The 17,545-nt window shown below is 34.0% G+C and overlaps 1 protein-coding gene across 3 annotated transcripts in view; it reads right to left on the bottom strand.

The window, feature by feature from the left end:
* Positions 1 to 2,432: 2,432 nt before the first annotated feature.
* CLINT1 (clathrin interactor 1) overlaps positions 2,433 to 17,545 on the bottom strand; it is a 57,528-nt gene continuing 42,415 nt past the window's right edge. For 2 of the 3 annotated variants that reach the window (XM_006058553.4, XM_044947388.2), the window contains exons 8-12: positions 17,450 to 17,519; positions 10,594 to 10,668; positions 6,775 to 7,067; positions 5,072 to 5,276; positions 2,433 to 4,134 (exon numbers count right to left, since the gene is read on the bottom strand). In XM_006058553.4, the coding sequence (XP_006058615.1) occupies positions 3,788 to 4,134; positions 5,072 to 5,276; positions 6,775 to 7,067; positions 10,594 to 10,668; positions 17,450 to 17,519 (990 nt within the window). In that variant the 3' untranslated portion in view covers positions 2,433 to 3,787. The remainder of the gene's footprint in view (positions 4,135 to 5,071; positions 5,277 to 6,774; positions 7,068 to 10,593; positions 10,669 to 17,449; positions 17,520 to 17,545) is intronic. The other variant, XM_006058554.4, reaches the window with a different exon arrangement.

Genomic DNA, 17,545 nt, shown 5'->3' with positions numbered 1-17,545 from the left:
ACGCTGATTCCCCACCTACTGGGGTAAGCCAGGGCAGTGTGACAGGGTGCCAGGAGTACAAGGCTGCCTCTATCACAGAAGGAAGACACTTAAGAATTAAGGTTATAATGAGGTAAAAGTACACATAAAATTCTTTTTTAAAAAAAAGTCTTTATATCAGACTGCTTCTCTGGATGTTAGAAGAATAGTAAGATCTTAGTCAACAAAACTGCAAGAAGTCGGTAGAAAAGTTGAGATCTCTACTGCTTCTAAAAGCTGTGAACATTTAATGAGGGTTATTTGTGTGGCAAATCAAGAGCTCACTTTCATAGTTCTCCCCCTTACATCTGCACTAATGCAGTAAGTAGGAGTCAATACATTAACAAAACAGCTCATTTACAACTGTGTTAAAAAGAATTAAATGCAGGCAAATAGGAAAATCCTCAATTAGAAATCAACTTCGTCTCTCAGGTTTTAATTTTTATTTTTGGTTGTACTGGATCTTCGTTGTTCTATGTGGGCTTTTCATTGAGGTGGCTTCTCGTCAAGCACAGGCTCGAGCGCGGGTTTCCGTAGCTGCAGCACACAGGCTCAGTAGCTGAAGCTTCCGTGCTCGAGAGCAGGCTCAGGAGCTGTGTGGTACCAATCTAGTCGCTCCCTGGCATGTGGAATCGTCCCAGGTCAGGGATTGAACTGTTGTCCCCTGCATTGGCAGGCAGATTCTCATTCACTGTGCCACCAGGGGAAGTCCTTCTCATGCTTTCTTGAAAAGTGAAAGTGTTAGTTGCTCAGTCATGTCCAACTCTTTGCAACCCCATCGACTGTAACCCACCAGGCTCCTCTGTCCATGGCATTCTCAAGGCAAGAATACTGGAGTGGGATGCCATTTCTTTAACTACACTCATATTCTAGGAATATGAGGTTTTGGGGTTTGACATATGGGTTAAAATGACATGTGGTGAAATGGTTGGCACAGTGACTGGTGCATAGGAAGTTCCTGACACTGAAGCACATTTACATAAATGATAAAGACGAGACGCAAAGAACAAACATTTATAGCATATATGTCAGTGCTGCTGATCTCACCATTTAATTACTCAACACTTTTAAATTTTAAGTTCATTATAGAAAAAAATATGAGGCCTCAGAGAAGTCAGATAAATTGATCAAGGTGTCACACAGAAAGTGAGAGGTTGAAATAGGATTAGATCTGCTTCCAAGTCCATGCTCTTTCTACAATGCAATGCTATCTCCTAGGACAGCACACAAAGCCAGTTTGTTTCAGAAATCTATTCACCATTAAGGTGTGTTCTGTGCTCAGGACAGTTAGCTTTATTTCACTATTTCATAAATACTTGAGAGAAAAAAAGTATTAACTCTTCCTTCCAAATATAAGTACCTATAGGCCTCAATTTATTAGTGACTAGCCCCTAACCAATAGCATTATTGATATCATTCAGGCAATTTATTAAAATTTAAAAAAAAATAAACATCCAAAGTACTATACAAGAACACTGTATACATTTATGGTTCCTGAAGATCGTAACAGAGAAGTAAAAAACATCTGAAGAGGGAAAAAAAGTGAATCTGGAATGGCAGTGGAGATTCACACAAGTGTATGTAAATTGCAAGAACAGTAACTAATTCTCCTTCACTCCCCCAAATATTAAGCAAATATTCAGAGATAAATCATTAAACCGAATGGAATTCCAATGAGGCAAGTTTTGTTTTCTTTTCATGGGCTCTGAAACTGAAACTACTAGTAAAACAGCAAACTGTATGTTGAGACACAGTAATAACTAAGGTAGGGGCTCACTTCTGTCTTCAGAAGTACAACACTAGAAGAAGCCATAGTACAAAAAATGCTTGAGATAAATCTCAGTTTTATTAAAAAAATTTTTTTAAACACAAAAGTTTAGAAACAAACTATTTCTTTTAAGGACCGTATATATTTGAGAAGGTGATGCTATACTTCTCAATTTAAAGAAAAAATTCAAGATTACAGATTTCAAATATCAATGAAGATCCTCTCCATGCTGCTACCAGAGCCTGGTTTGATTGCTCTGAAGTAACAGCACTTGAAAGCTCCTATTCTTTGAAACTAATTTAAACACATTGAATTGTTGAAAGATTAAAAACCACAGTCAGCTAATTACACTCTCTCTCATCTCTTATTCAGCAAATGAATCACTTTTCATTACTGCTTAGCAGAAGTACATGAATTTCTGCCTAATTAGAAATGTTGTAGATGGAACATTAGCAAAAATGGAGCAGGTCAGGATATCTTTGCTGCTTCATTTTTAATTCCTAACAGTAGAGTCTGATAGGAAGAAATAGAGAAGTCATTAAATAATTTTAAATTATTCATAAAAATTACTTTACCCAAATTATAATTATTTTTTCCCCAAACGGTCTCAAATGTCTAACATAATGAAAGAAAAAGCAGTTCAACATTGATTTTAATGAACATTTTAATGTTATGTATAACAGAACTTTATGAATACAATGGAAACAAAGTTTCATCAATTTAAAAAATTTCAACACAAAGTGGGGAGGTAATAATTTGATACCTATATTATTCATTTTAAAAAATATTCCCAGCTTGAGGGTGAAACAATTTTGCATTCCAAACTCTAGAATCATGATTTTCATGTGAGCTTAATGCAGAATTACAGCAGGAAAACAAAAAACATCTTAATTAATTTCCTTTATTTGCATTAAATCAATAAAATCTTTGACTGCTACAGGTATCCTTTAATAATATAGATATTTAACTTGCCTCTATTGGAACCATATTGCTAATGCCATATTATATACACTCAAAACCAAAACAAAACAATACTGTATAAAATCTAAAAGCCAACATTGTTGAGTTCTTACATTTATATTTAAGGTCTTAATGAATTTTCACCTTTTCAATTTTTTTAAAAGACACCAAAAAAAATAAATATTTTTCTCTTTTGACTGTTCCTGACTATTACGTGGTGGCTACAGGGATAAACATGGAAGGGAAGTCTTGCCAGGTTAATCACTGCAAAGTGTAAATAATGACTGCTAAAACCAAAAATACTGGAGGTTTTTTTTTTAAAGGAAACCATAGAGCAGTCCCGAAAAAAATATTTTTTCTAGTTCTGCACAGGATAATTATAGCAGAAGAAATGGGAAAAGTCCCATAGCTATCACCAATTGCTTAAAGAGGTTTTGTTACAATAAAAATTTGGATAGTATAATAGCAGTGTTGTTGGAACATTAGCAAAAGTATATACATTCCAGTTACCTTTGATTTAGCCATAATCACATATGTATGCCTTTTTTGGACAAAAATATATATTTTTATAAAAAACTGATCATCCAACTTTAATGATTTCATATATGGACTCACGAGTGGTAGTAAAAGGAACAGACCCAATTGTGACAAGGTGATTCAGGGACAGAAAAATCAAGTTCTTCAGGAAAAGAAAAGTATAAAATTAGAGATTCAAACATGTTTATTCAGCCCTATTCTAGTCTTCCCACATATTATGATATTAAAATTGGCTCTTCAATTTATAAAGGCTTTCAACGATCTCACTACCCCATTTGTGGTCTCACTGGAAAAATGTTTCAGACTGCCTCATCTGAAGTGCCCTTGCCTGGCCATCTAAAATACTAGACATTTCACTTTTATAAAACAGCCTTTTTGGCTCTTAATGTAGGTTTATTTTAATTAATTGATAAAAGAAAGGGGAGTTGATTAGCATTTTCCATCCCAACATCACCTATCTACACCGCTAAAAATCCTTCACTCAATCTGTTCCTTTATATTCTCTTATTTGCTAAAGTTGGCGAAATTTGCAAAGGCATCTTGCTTGGGTTGCACAGTTCCAGAAGTCATGGCTAAGTTGGGCATGCCCATTCCCATTGTGCCTGTCAGGCCCATCCCTGTAGTTGACATCCCTATGTTCATATTCATGCCCATCATGCTCTGGTTCATCATTGGACTATTTCCAAGAGGGGCCATTCCCATGGTGCCAGTCATCACATTGGGCATGCTCATAGGCATGGGTCCCCCCATCAAAGGATTAGTTTGAGGCCGGACAGGAAGCATGTTCGATGGAGAACTGAGGTTTACAGCTCCGAAACTTTGGGTCATCATATTCATAGGCTGTTGCATATCTAACAGAAGAAGAGAGACAAAAGAACTTTACCATTATAAATAATCTTAGACTTAGAGAGCAGAAAAATAATACATCAATACTTGTAAGCCTCAATAAAATTACTTCATAGTGATTTTATAAGAGAAGTCAATTGTCAATTAACTTGTATTGATTACTCTTGAGAAATATTCAGTGGCTGTCAGCTCTGGTTTCCCCAAGATGTAGAAATAGTAAGAGTGGCCTGGGGGAAAACATCAGGCAATTTAAAATCATTCCTATAAAATCTATTATTGAATCCAACGTAACAAGTTGTCAAGAGCTATTGTGTATCAAAACCTTTAAAAAGGTTTTATCCTTTGACTTGCTCTATTTTTAGAACATCATACTAAGGGAAAACAATCACAAATACAAAATTTACACAAAATCATGGAGTTATTTATGGCAAAAAGCTGGAAACAATGGAAATAGAGGAACTGCACAGTAATATGATGGATAACTATAAAGATTCAAAAGTCATACTTTCTTAAGAATATTCAACACAGGAAAAACAACAATTTAATGTTGAATGTGAACTCCAAGAAATATAGACATAACACTCTAAAGCATTAAAAATGCGGTTAGCAAAGATGGAATGTGAAGAAATATCAATTAATAGTGATTATCCCTGGATTATGGAGTTCAGATGAGTTTGTTTCCTTGACATATCTGCCTATGTTAAAAACAGTATTTTTTATTTTAGTGATCAGGCTCCTAAAACTCACCATCATACAATAAATGTTATCATGCTAAGACCAGAATACAAAGCAATTTAATGCGGCAGAAGGGATACCAGATCTTATGTGAAAAAAAATCTTAATGTGAACACAAAGCTGCCTTCAGTACGTTTTAAAGTAGTCCTGGCATAAGGGCAAAGGATTACAAGTACACAAACAAATGGATGTCTTGCAGTAACTTACTCTGTTGTTGAATCATTGTATTGAGTGATGGCTGCTGGGGTTTCGAAGGCTGCATACCAGGTAGTAAGTTGTCTAGGCTGATGTTTACACTGGGGTCAGACCAAGTAGAGGGCAGGGTTTTGCTGACTGACTTCTGGACCATATCTGTATTCTGATTATAGAGAGGATTAGGCTTCTGCAGCACTGTGCTAACATTTTGCAAAGGCTGGAAAATAGAAAAATGCTCTAAAAATTAAGTATCTTATCTATAAAGATTATCAAATGGCAATTTAATCACAGTAACTCCAAATACTGATATATACTAGACTTTGTAATAAACTTCTGAAACTTTTAATGTTCTGTATTAAGGTCTTCAATACCCTTCCTGTACCACTAGCCTCCCATAATATTCCTCCTGAAGTCCAAATCATATTTGGAGAAAAAACTAAGATATTTACATTAACAATTATCCTCCCATCACCCCAAGTCTAGAAGCCACCATCCCAAGGTAACTACTAACTTCAGGTTAGTACAACTTTAAGGAAATACAGAAGTGGAAATTTATTCTTACAAAATGGAATTCAGGGTATAAGTTCTCATGCTAAAAAAAAAAAAAAAAAGGGCAAAACCATCAAGACAGCAAATTATACTCCAGAAAACCCGACTGATGTAGCCTTGCTCCATGTACATTTCTATTGCCTAAAGTGAGCAACACTAGTGGAACTAGCTATAATATGGACCAATTCAGGAGGAGAGATTCAGGAAAAAGCAGCAGAGGTACCTGGTAATTACTACCAGAATAACTGCAGCAAGGACAGAAAAAGGGAAAGCGATAGGAGTAGGAGGAATAATTAAAAATGGACCAATGCAAAGAATCACAACACAGATGCAATTAAGACTGTAAATAAGTAGACTGGCTTTATGATGAGACCATATGAAACAAACACTATAAAGAATAAACTAGCTTGGGCTTGTTCAGTTCAATTTAATGGCACTGGTATGGGTTTTATGTCCTTTGTTTTTAATGTTAGGTCTAATATCTGTTATACAGATGAGTCACCTTTCTGTTTCTTCCATCTCTTCCTTCATCCTAACACCCCAAAGAAGATAATCTACACATTAAAATGAATAATTAGCATCATAAGCAAATATTCTGAATAGCCTGAGTCAAAAATAGCAAGTTCCTGGTACAATTCAGACAAATATACACTTGTTTTAATTCTGAGTGAGTATTAGGTGATTTAGATTTAATTTTTTAAAGTGAATTACAAAGTTCCTATTCAGTTGTTTTTCTTTATGAAAGTGAGAGTTGAAAGCCTATATAAACATTATATAATGTATAGGAGGCCCAGAATAGGGAAGAACATTATTTTAGAGAATACTCTTCTGTATTAGCAATATCTCTCTATTCCTTCTTCTTAAAAACACTTTTTTAAACTATTAAAATAAATACCAATTATCTGTTCAATAAAATTTTCAGCAAATGCCTCCTCTGTGAAAGGTATCACACTTGGCTTTGCATGGACAGCCAGATGGGTGAGAAAGCCTTGCCCTGGAGAACCAAATGACTATTCCAGGGGAAAGGGCACAAGGTAAATGCAATGTACAAAAGTAATCTATGTATCACATACTTATTTTTCTGTTTTATGCCAATCTTCCATTAGATTAGTCACAGCACCTCAAAAATTATGAATTACCATTTCCAAGGGAGGCAGGTAACTTACCTGTGATCTTGACATGGGCAAACCCAGCCCTACAGTATTAGTGCTCATCATGGAGAAATTCATACTCTGGGAAGATGCCATAGTTGCCTGTGATGAGCCCATAAGATCGAATAGGTCTGAAGAATTTGAGGCAGCTGGAGGTGGGCCTAAAGCTGGTTGTGAGCTACTGACAAGCTCTACAGCTGGCTGTGAGGCACTGCCGAAGAGCTCGCCACTGGCAGCAACAGGGACTGATGGGGCTTGGTTGAAGGCACTCCAGTCACCAAAGTCTCCATTCCCACTTGTTGCTGTTACTGAGAAAGAAAGAATGATAAGGGTAAGAAAGTTTCTGACATGCCTAGAACAAATTTAACAATCTACCAACTGAAACAAATTAGAGCTGATCTGTGTCCATCCAAATTAGCATCTGTAGGTACCATCTCCATCTGGACATCATTTTTTCTCATGAATATTCCATGAGTGTTATTTAACAAGGTGGCAAAGAAAAAATAAAAACTTCCACATATAAAGTAAAATCCATCTCTGGCCATTGGCAGGTCTAAGGTAACACCATGAAATGATAGAAACCAAAACTTTCCTTCAACCTAAGCATGCATATCAACTATGTTTCTAGCTAAATTATATATGAACTAGCCTGCTGCTGCTGCTGCTAAGCTCCCCTCAAAACAAGAACAAAACTCTAAACTGGTTAAACCTTTTGCTGGGAGGGTTCATTCATTATTTGGAAAGGGTCAAAGAGAAAGCAAGCTATGACTTATACCATCTCATGGAAATAAAACCCCAAATTCATTAAAACATAAAACAAAAATGCAACGAAATTAAGAGTAGGACTAGTAAATTTCTGTAAGAAGTTCTCACCCATTTGGCCATGCTTCCACTTAAAATATAAAGGCTACAGAGAGCTATGATATTATAACCTTAGAAAACTGCTCACTTCAAATGGAACTGTTCAATCTATTTACGTTAAAAAGTGGGGCAAGTCTTAAGAGGGGAACTCATGCTAATTTTTTTTAAAAAGGAACAAAACTGTCACTATGCTTCAAAGTATAATAAGTTTAAGAACTTAATGTATTTAATAATATAAAAATTAATAGATTAATTAATAGACTGAAATATTTTAGAGAATGGACTCTGTCCCTAACTGGCTGTGTGGCCCTAACTTAATCTTCTATATGCCTTACCTTTGGATTGAACCTATGCCCCCTGCAGTGGAAGCGCAGAGTCTTAACCACTGGACAGCCAGGCAAGCTCCCTGTGCCCTACTTTTTAAAAAATCTAAGTTGAGAAGATTAAATAACTTAATATATAGTAAATGCCATTTAAGGTTTGTTATTGTTACTTTGGATTAACTGTGACAAGACAGAGGTGAGCTCAAGTGTCACTCTTTCCTTCAGGAATGCCATATAAAAGTGTAAGTCAAACTTCTATAAATTCTGCATACAATATTAAGTATTTAGAACACAATAAAGTCAAGTTATACTTAAAAAAAATTTTTTTAAGTTAGTCTATACAAAATAAACAAACCTTACTTCAAGAAAGGGACAAACAGATACACATGAATTAATGGAAGCTGAAAAAAGCAAAGGTGAAGAAAGAGCTACATGTGAACTGTCCTCTGAAAGTGAATAGTGTGCAGTTCCGAGTTAATCACACCATTGCTTTGCTATCTTCACTTACAACTTGGAAATGCATTTTGTCTAGCCTAAAAGGTAAGCAACCACTATAATACTGTATCTCATTATGCTAAATATCAAAAGAGAACAATAACATTAAGTCTTTACAATTATATTCTTCTATTACCATATTATATTATAAGCACCCTCAAAAGAGAAAATAATTCATTAGAAACCCCAAGCTCTATCAACAATTTAATGTAAGAACTGGGCTAATATTCATTACCTCAGGGTTTTGCTAAAACATGTCTTTGATCTTTACAAAAGTGACTGAATTAAGAGTTTTACAATTAGTTCTATATATTAAACAATTTAAATTACAATTACTTTAAGGAAGACTGCTGGATAAAGGTAAACTGTATGCTGATTTTCTATCTGCTTGATCTAGAAAACAGAGTAAGAATGGAAACTGGGGCAAAATGTGTTGCCCCTTCTGAAAACTTTATCTGAAATGATTAATCATGAGAGGAAGAGATTTCTAGTGAGGCATATATTGTTCAGAAATGATTAATCATTGTTCCAACAGTTTCAGCCCCTTGCGTAATGGTGATCAGGTTATATTAATCACATGCATACAGATGAAGAGATGCATCACTTAACAACATTAACATATTTGATTTATTTGCATAGTAGGCAACTTTATATACATAAAAACTTTTGAGAATTACACAAGCAGCCTGTAAAACTGGGGCAATGTTTATTTTCCACTTTGATTTGCCTAAAGTAAGGTATTAACATTTAGAAGTCATAGTCACACTTTTAAAATGAAGCACTTCATTACTCCACAATGCTAATTTCTGGGAAATACTTGGAATTTATACAAGTTGTCCAAATAACCCAATTCACATTAAAAACTATGCAACTTTCTTCCTAAATCCTCACAAACCTAAACTAGCTGTTACTAAATATAAATTTTAATCTAATTAATAATGGGGACATACAACTCTACTGAAAACAAGACTGAGTTTTTTCTCTTTGCCTCACCTCATATTTATGATTTTTATATGTAAGTTTTTTATATTATCTCTCAAATTTGAGACTGACCAGATTTTACAGAAAAAACAAACATTAGAACCAACACTTTACAACCTAAGAGACACTTAATAATGAACTTAAGACTCCATTCTACACATTTCTATAGACATTATAAAGAACCATGACAAGAAGCATTATTCCGAATCTTAGAAAGGTAGAGGCTCATATACTAAAGTATATGGCAGAGGCAGTAAGATAAAACATATTAATAAAAAAGGGGAAAAATACAAGCCCTTCACTCAATACACGATGTTTAAGTCTGTATTTTGCTTAGATGTTAAAACTTTTTTGCCATTAAAAAAAAATTGAGTGTCTAATTGATATGTAACATTCTGTTAGTTTCAGGTAGACAACATAATGATTTGATCTTTACAAATACTGTGAATCGATCACAGCAAATCTAGGGTATTTTAAAATTTCTTATTTAACTAACATAGAATGAGGAAGTTTTATTTTCCTCACATTCAAGGATATGTCAAAATGAAGTTCAGTTATTTTTCATAAAAATTCTAAGATACCTAAATTTCAAAGAAATGAATTTTGGCAAAATAGTCTGCCCAATTCCAATGTCCCTGAATTTCATTCAAGAAAATCATTAATATTTTCTTTTGCTAAGATGAGATTTATACTTATTCACACTCCTACCCACCTACCCCCACCCCCTTCCTCCCTCCAGAGAAAACGAAACAAGAGTCACTTATGAGTGAGGAGAATTTTATTTAGGTGTACCTGAGTAGTTTGCAATGAAATTAATTCATTGGGCACATTTACGATATTGCTGCTGCCACTGCTGCTAAGTCGCTTCAGTCGTGTCTGACTCTGCGCAACCCCAGAGACGGCAGCCCACCAGGCTCCCCTGTCCCTGGGATTCTCCAGGCAAGAACACTGGAGTGGGTTGCCATTTCCTTCTCCAATGTATGAAAGTGAAAAGTGAAAGTGAACCAGCCTAATAAAATACCTTTGTGAATAAATTCTTTGATAAGTGGGAATTACAAATACTACAAGTAGAAAAATGGCTGAAAGAAGCAGATAGGGAACAGGGTGGGGGAAGAGCTGTTTTGGTAACCTTTTCACTGCCTCTAGATTTCTGGCCAGTCAAATCATATCATACCTTGGGAAGGGAAGTTGCCTGATGCAGCAGCTGAGCCAAAGTCAGCAAATCCTCCAAATAAATCAGCTGAGCCGCCTAGAAATTAAATATGAGGGAAAAATTGTTAGGACCACAGCACAATTGATAGCAGTTTTATTAGGAAGCTATTTTAGCACAGTACTCAAAAATTACTCAATATATTAGACCCCAAGACCTATCATAAAAGCTAGTTAGCTGATCTAGCTTTTTATGCTACCATGTTCCCTTTAAGCTATCACCGACTCTCTAATACCCTCAGTTCTGTATCTACTGATTGATACAACTGTTATTAAAGTTATCCCTTACTTACACTTCACAAACCTAATGTAGGCATACAGTTTATCTGACCAATCACGCCCTATATAAGAATCTTCAATGGATGCTAAAACCTGGGAAACATGTTTCGGGGTAATAGGATAATCAAATATTCTCAAATCATCACCCTACAGATTATTTAAAAATAAAAAGGGATGAAGCTATTTTTACAATGCAGAAATTAGATGGATACCATCTTAAACAATGTCAGGTGCTCTAACTTAATGTCACTAATAATTGGAGAAAATAGTACTCATAGGCCTTCTAATATAAGGGACTAAAAACGAGATCATCACCCATGTAGAAATTCTTTCCCAGAATATTTAACCAGAATCCAATCATGAGGAATAAATCAGACAAATACAAATCAAGGAACATTCTGCAAAACAACTCTCCAGACTTTTCAGAACATGTCATCATAAAAGACAAAAAAGACTGGGACCACTCCAGATTAAAGAAGCCTAAAGGAACATGGCAAGTAAATGAAATGAGGTAACTGAGATACCAGGGAAATGTGAATATGATCTATTATACAGTAATACTGTTTTAATGTTAAATTCCCAAAGTATGATCATTATATTATGATGATGATGATGGAAAATGTCCTTGCTGTAAGGAGACATATACTCAAGTATTTTAGGGTAAAATGTCACAATGCTTGTAATTCTCTCTTAAACAGTGCACAATAAGAAAAGAAAAAAAAAGAACTAGAAAGAGAAAGAAACTGTGACACATTTTCTGCAGCTTGGTATTTAAAAAAATAGAGGGAAAAAAAAACTTTGAAGTTGATCTGCATAGAAGTCAGTTTTAATAACTACAGGAAAAACAATGAATGCAATGATTTAGGTGGACTTTTTTTCTCCTACTATTTACTTGCAAATACTTGCATTTTTAGTATTTGAAAAAATAGTAGCTTTTTGCTACTTCCAGACTCGTGTTTCTAAAGAGGTGAGATTCAAATCATAAGACTGCAGGTCAATCTCTGCTTGCATAACATCACATTCTCATACAAATTTTCACTTGTAAACACTACATAAGTAAGAATATTTCCTTTTATCTACAATTTGAAAAGTAAATTTTATATTCCACTTCCCAATTCAGTTACCAAGGAAATAGCAATAGTCAACCGATCTAAAACCTTAAATAGCTGTCCTTGTTTTTTGTTTGTCCTTAAAGATTTCACCTCTTAAAAGAGTCACAACCTTAGAAATTTAGAGCAGCAGTTCAATTATAGTGCTTTTAGTGTTATGTGAACATTATATAGGTTACATCACAGCTGCTTAGCCTGCAGTGCTTAGAAACTAGCCAGGTGGGACTAGAACATCTGGGCTGCACTCAAACACCACCAGGGACAGCTTCCAACATCTGGTGCCATTTCTGAATTGTCTTATCGCTGCAAGACATTCTGCCCCATCTGCTACACTCAACTGGGTTAATTAAACTAGAACCATCTCCCCTTCTTAATAAATGGCCAGCAGTAATAAATGGAACAAATCAGTTTCTGATACATGTATACTTGGTATTTCTTTTTAATGCACATTTACTATAGTCACCTATCAGCAGGTCTAACGAATTCCTCATTTCTTCACCTCATAACAGATGCACAAATTCACATATATACCCATTCACCATGAACTAACTTCCATGAAGGCTGAGGTTCTCTACTCTGAGCAACAATTAAAGCTCACATGTCTACTTCTGCTTTATCTAAAGATAAATATCACAATGATTTCTCTCTAAAGGTACATATGTCATAATACATACAAAAGATGATGTGTACAAAAGATCAGTGAGCTATATTTTTTAACTATATAAACAAGCACATATGATCCAAGTATACAGTTAGGTAACAGAAAGATAATCTTTTATTATAGCATTAAGGGATTATTAATAGAAGGAAAACTGGGGATTATTTTCATTTTCTTCATTTAAACAGTGAATAGATATCAGTATGTAATTTATTATGCCAAATAAGTTAGGGAAATCTTATCCAGTCCGGGCTACAAAGAAAATTCATGCTGTGAAGAAAAGCACTGAGTAACGTGAAATCGTAACTTCATACTGGTGACATGCTTTATTTTTGTCACATCCTGAATTTAATATTTCAAGTGAGAATCTATTTTAGTTATTCTACTGCTCTACCTCCTAACACCTAAACTAAAATTATACAATGTTCATAATGTATCTACAGCAAATATTATTATTTTCTCCAACCATACTATAGGGAATTTAATTTCAAATATGACTAATTTAAGAACACTGGAGGGGAAAGAATAGAAACACAAATATAAATATTTTACACATAGAAGCCACCTTTCCTTGAAAGGGATTTAACTCTTCTCCATCTTTTGAAGTACTGCAGATTATGCTTCTACTTATGTTTTACATAATGTGATCCTCAACTTTGGAAACTATCTCAGAAATTAAAAATCTTTTATTTCATTTAGAAAAGTTTCTCACTCTGAGAAGGGACTATCCATATATGCATGTTGTTATGCATACCAATGCTTAAATTTAACAAAATTTCTATATTTAAGCATTTTTCTAGATAACATCCATCTAAGGGAATTTAAATAAGAATAATGTACCAAAAATTGCTGCATGGGGAAGACTGCTAAATTTCACAATAAGAGCTATCCTTCAAGATTCCCACATGAGAGGTGTCATTATAAATGAACCATTTCCATCTGCCTTTTCAGGGCAGCAAGGAGGTTATTTACAGTCACCAGCTGGGAACATGTATTTCCAAAGCAATACTGTGAACAGGAAAAACACAGCTGAACTAGACAGTGCTTTAACTACAAATGGACATTTTCTTTAATAAAGAATTTAATCTAGATTATATTATGAAAACTTTTGCAAGAGGAATTTTAATAAATACAAAATGAAAATGCAAAAAATTATAAATATATGATGAATAACTAAATAAGTTTTTTAAAAAAATAAGGATAAACAACCCCATTTTTTTAAAAAAAGGACAAAGAAAATGAATAGACAAGTTACAACTGGCATATAAAACATGAAGAGTTTCAAATTCAGTCATCAAACATATACAAAATAAAATGAAATATTATTTTTCTCCTTACCAAAATGCAATATTTTCAAAGATACTATTTCACTACTTTTATAACAGAGAAAAGTTTGGAAACAAAACCTAATGTCCAAAAAATAAGACGCTGACCAATCAAGTAGATTATAGCATATTTAGATAATGTTAAGATTATAAAGCAATTAAAGGTATGCAAATACCAACTATCGTTAAGGAATGGTCATGAGATTTTAAGTGAAAAAGAAATTAAAAAAAATGTAATAATGATAAAAATCTTTATCTAGAAGCCTGAAAAATATTTGAAAGATAATGCTTAAATATACTGACTGATAATATAGAAAATATAAAATAAGAATATTCACCCCAATTATTAACAGTTAACTTTATCTCAGTTACAGTGAATTACTTTTTTCCATAAAATTTCTAAAATGAGCATACATTAATTTTAATTAGTGAAAACAGAATATGGCAAAATATTTTTAGTAAACTTGGTTTAAACTAGAGACAACTCCCATGAAAATTCTAATATATAAATTGGTTTGTAACAACCAGTAACTTGGCTACCTTCTCCAGGGGATCTTCCCGACCCAGGGATCGAACCCGGGTCTCTGGCATTCCAGGCAGACGCTTTAACCGCTGAGCTACCAGGGAAGCCCATATCCATGTAAATATTCTCAACTAACTAACTGGATAGAGGGTAACAGGTTCAAATGTATATAAAGTGAAGATTTTGGATTTGATGTATGTTAATCTTATGTATTTTTTAACTTAAAATCAAAACATATTGCAAGCCTTGTAAAGTCTATTTTCTCTTCAACCTCATTAATTGTACTAGAAATAACTTACAGAATAGTATGTTAATCAAGACCTAAATTCATTAATTACAAAAGTGACAAAGGAGACAACGTAAACTTTTAGGACAAGATATACTAAAAAATGAAACAGAATGACTCTTGGCATTATATTTGTAACTGGCTTATTTTTTAAATACAGCAAATATACTATACATAAAAGTCATCAAAATATTATTTGAGTACAGATCTTAAAAGAACATCACCAGAGTGGGATATTTATCAAGACAGTCTCAAATAAATCTTGATAAATGGGTTTCATATGTCTATTTTTAAACTTGGTTGATATTCCACAATGATTTTACCACATATACTTCTAAAGATGCTAACAAGAAGGATGTAACAACACGTAAAAAAAGAAAATTCATTTTCTCCAAGGAGACATTTTTCTGGTGAGTGGTACAGAAGTCATATCTGCTTAGGTTTACAGTTCTTGCCCATATTACTTGCATGATGGCACCATTATAAACACAGGCACATCTGGTAAATGACACCCAAATGGCATACCAAACAGCAATGCTAGTATGGTAGATTCTTTAAGACTTTCTCACATACAGGTGCTATAGATTTAAAATACAATTTTTTTTCCACTGCTGAATTCAATTTAAAATGTATTATTACTAAAAATATTTAAATAGAAATTCATGGTAATGAAATTCATCTTACTGATTGGAGGGGGTTCTGCACAAACTGGTTAAACAAACTGTTTCAAATAGGAGAGAACTTTAAAAAATAATTAGGTTGTCAACCCACTATCAGATGGTTTTTAGAAAATATTAAAAAATTAAGACAAGAAATATTTCGGATTTTATTCAGACTTTGTCTCAATTACTGTATTAATATTAACTACTACTTCTATTTAATTAGTCAATCTACTGTTAGCACTGGAAAAGAAAAATCACTCAAAGGTTTCTTGACAAGTAAAGGAAGCATGTTGGATTTAGTAATTCTCTCTGTTCAAAGTAATCCTGATAACACCAAGGAAAAGCTGGATTCACTCATCTGACCTTCCTAGTTAATTCTTCTCTGATTGCTCCATTAAAGCTTTCCACAGATGCATGAAAGGGGCTCTTAAATATTTCATACCAGGAAGTCCAAAATAGTTGATATTCTGTAACACTAAGTCTCTACTATATGATTACATGCTAACTACCAGTTAATACTACAGTTAAAATCTTCAGCATACAAAAAGACAGCACATAAATTGTTAAACAACTAATGTAGTTGTTTGTAACTCTGGGCATGACAGTTCAATAGATTTTAAAGAATAATTTTAGGAACAGTTATAGTTACAGAAAAAGAGAGACTGGAAATTGAAGAATCTCAGACATTGGTTTGAACGAGACACCCTAGTAAGTTAACACCCAATCTAAGAATTAATTTTATGGTAATAGGTAAGGAGTGGGAGAAAATAATCCCACTGTAAATTATTAAAATAAATTAATCACATGTGCTAAACTATCAGTGAGAAGTAATTTTCATCATAAACATTCACTTAAACTCTAATGTAAATTTTAAAATAATTAAGTTTTGAAAAATCATTACACACAACTAGAAACAATAGATTTACTTTGACATTTCTATGCCTATCTTGCCAGTTATATTTTATTGTGAAATGGAGTTTAAACAAAGATTTATTAAGCTACTTTGACTTGTAGTAGTTTATTATGACTCCACAATCCTCAAATGCAACCATAAAGGACCAATTTTCTTGAAAACAACTTATTGGGGATTAATAAAAAAAATATCTACCACATATTAGAAATCAAATTGAAGAAATCATTAAACTTCTCCGTGAGAAAATCATGGTGAATGGACTATTATTCTTTTGATATAGCCCTCTTAAAATATGTAAGGTAGATAGTTACACACTTTCACAGAATGCCCTTTTCCTCTATATATGTGTAACTATTTGTGACCCTTTACTAAGCATTATATCAATACCTCAAGCACCCAGGCCAGTGTCTGGCTCAATAAATGTTTACTGAATAAATGAATGAAAAGTGTAAATGAACTCTGTTGCTGCTGCTAAGTCACATCAGTCGTGTCCGACTCTGTGTGACCCCATAGACGGCAGCCCACCAGGCTCCCCCCGTCCCTGGGATTCTCTAGGCAAGAACACTGGAGTGGGTTGCCATTTCCTTCTCCAATGCATCAAAGTGAAAAGTGAAAGTGAAGTCACTCAGTCATGTCCAACTCTTGGCGACCCCATGGACTGCAGCCTATGAGGCTCCTCCATCCATGGGATTTTCCAGGCAAGAGTACTGGAGTGGGGTGCCATTGCCTTCTCTGAAATGAACTCTAGGCATGGCTAATTTCAGAATATGAAAAGACAGTGAAATGGGAAGAGCAATATATTTCACTTATAGAGAAAGTAAAGGGACCCCAAATACTCAGTTCTAAGGAAATTGAGAGATTACTGAATTATCAAATACTTAAGTACTCGTTTTCCTTATTTTAGGCAATTAAATATTTCCTCCTAAATAATACTTAAGGCTCATTAATTTCACTTTAAAAGTAAATCTACTGTAAGAAAAATTTTTTAGAAATTTTCATTCCATCTCTTATTTGCCATTAAAAAAAATTACTCTGAAACCAACCAAAAGCCAATGTCGAAGCTTACCTGTTGATTGGCTGGTGCCGTCAAACAGATCGACAAGGTCACCAGATGACTTGCTGCTAGGCACTGAAGTCTGGAAACACACACAGAACTAATAAG

The sequence above is a fragment of the Bubalus bubalis genome, chromosome 9 (assembly GCF_019923935.1).
Source record: "Bubalus bubalis isolate 160015118507 breed Murrah chromosome 9, NDDB_SH_1, whole genome shotgun sequence".
Taxonomy (NCBI): domain Eukaryota; kingdom Metazoa; phylum Chordata; class Mammalia; order Artiodactyla; family Bovidae; genus Bubalus; species Bubalus bubalis.
Note: the sequence above shows the minus strand (reverse complement) of the source record. Positions and strands in the feature narration are given on the sequence as shown.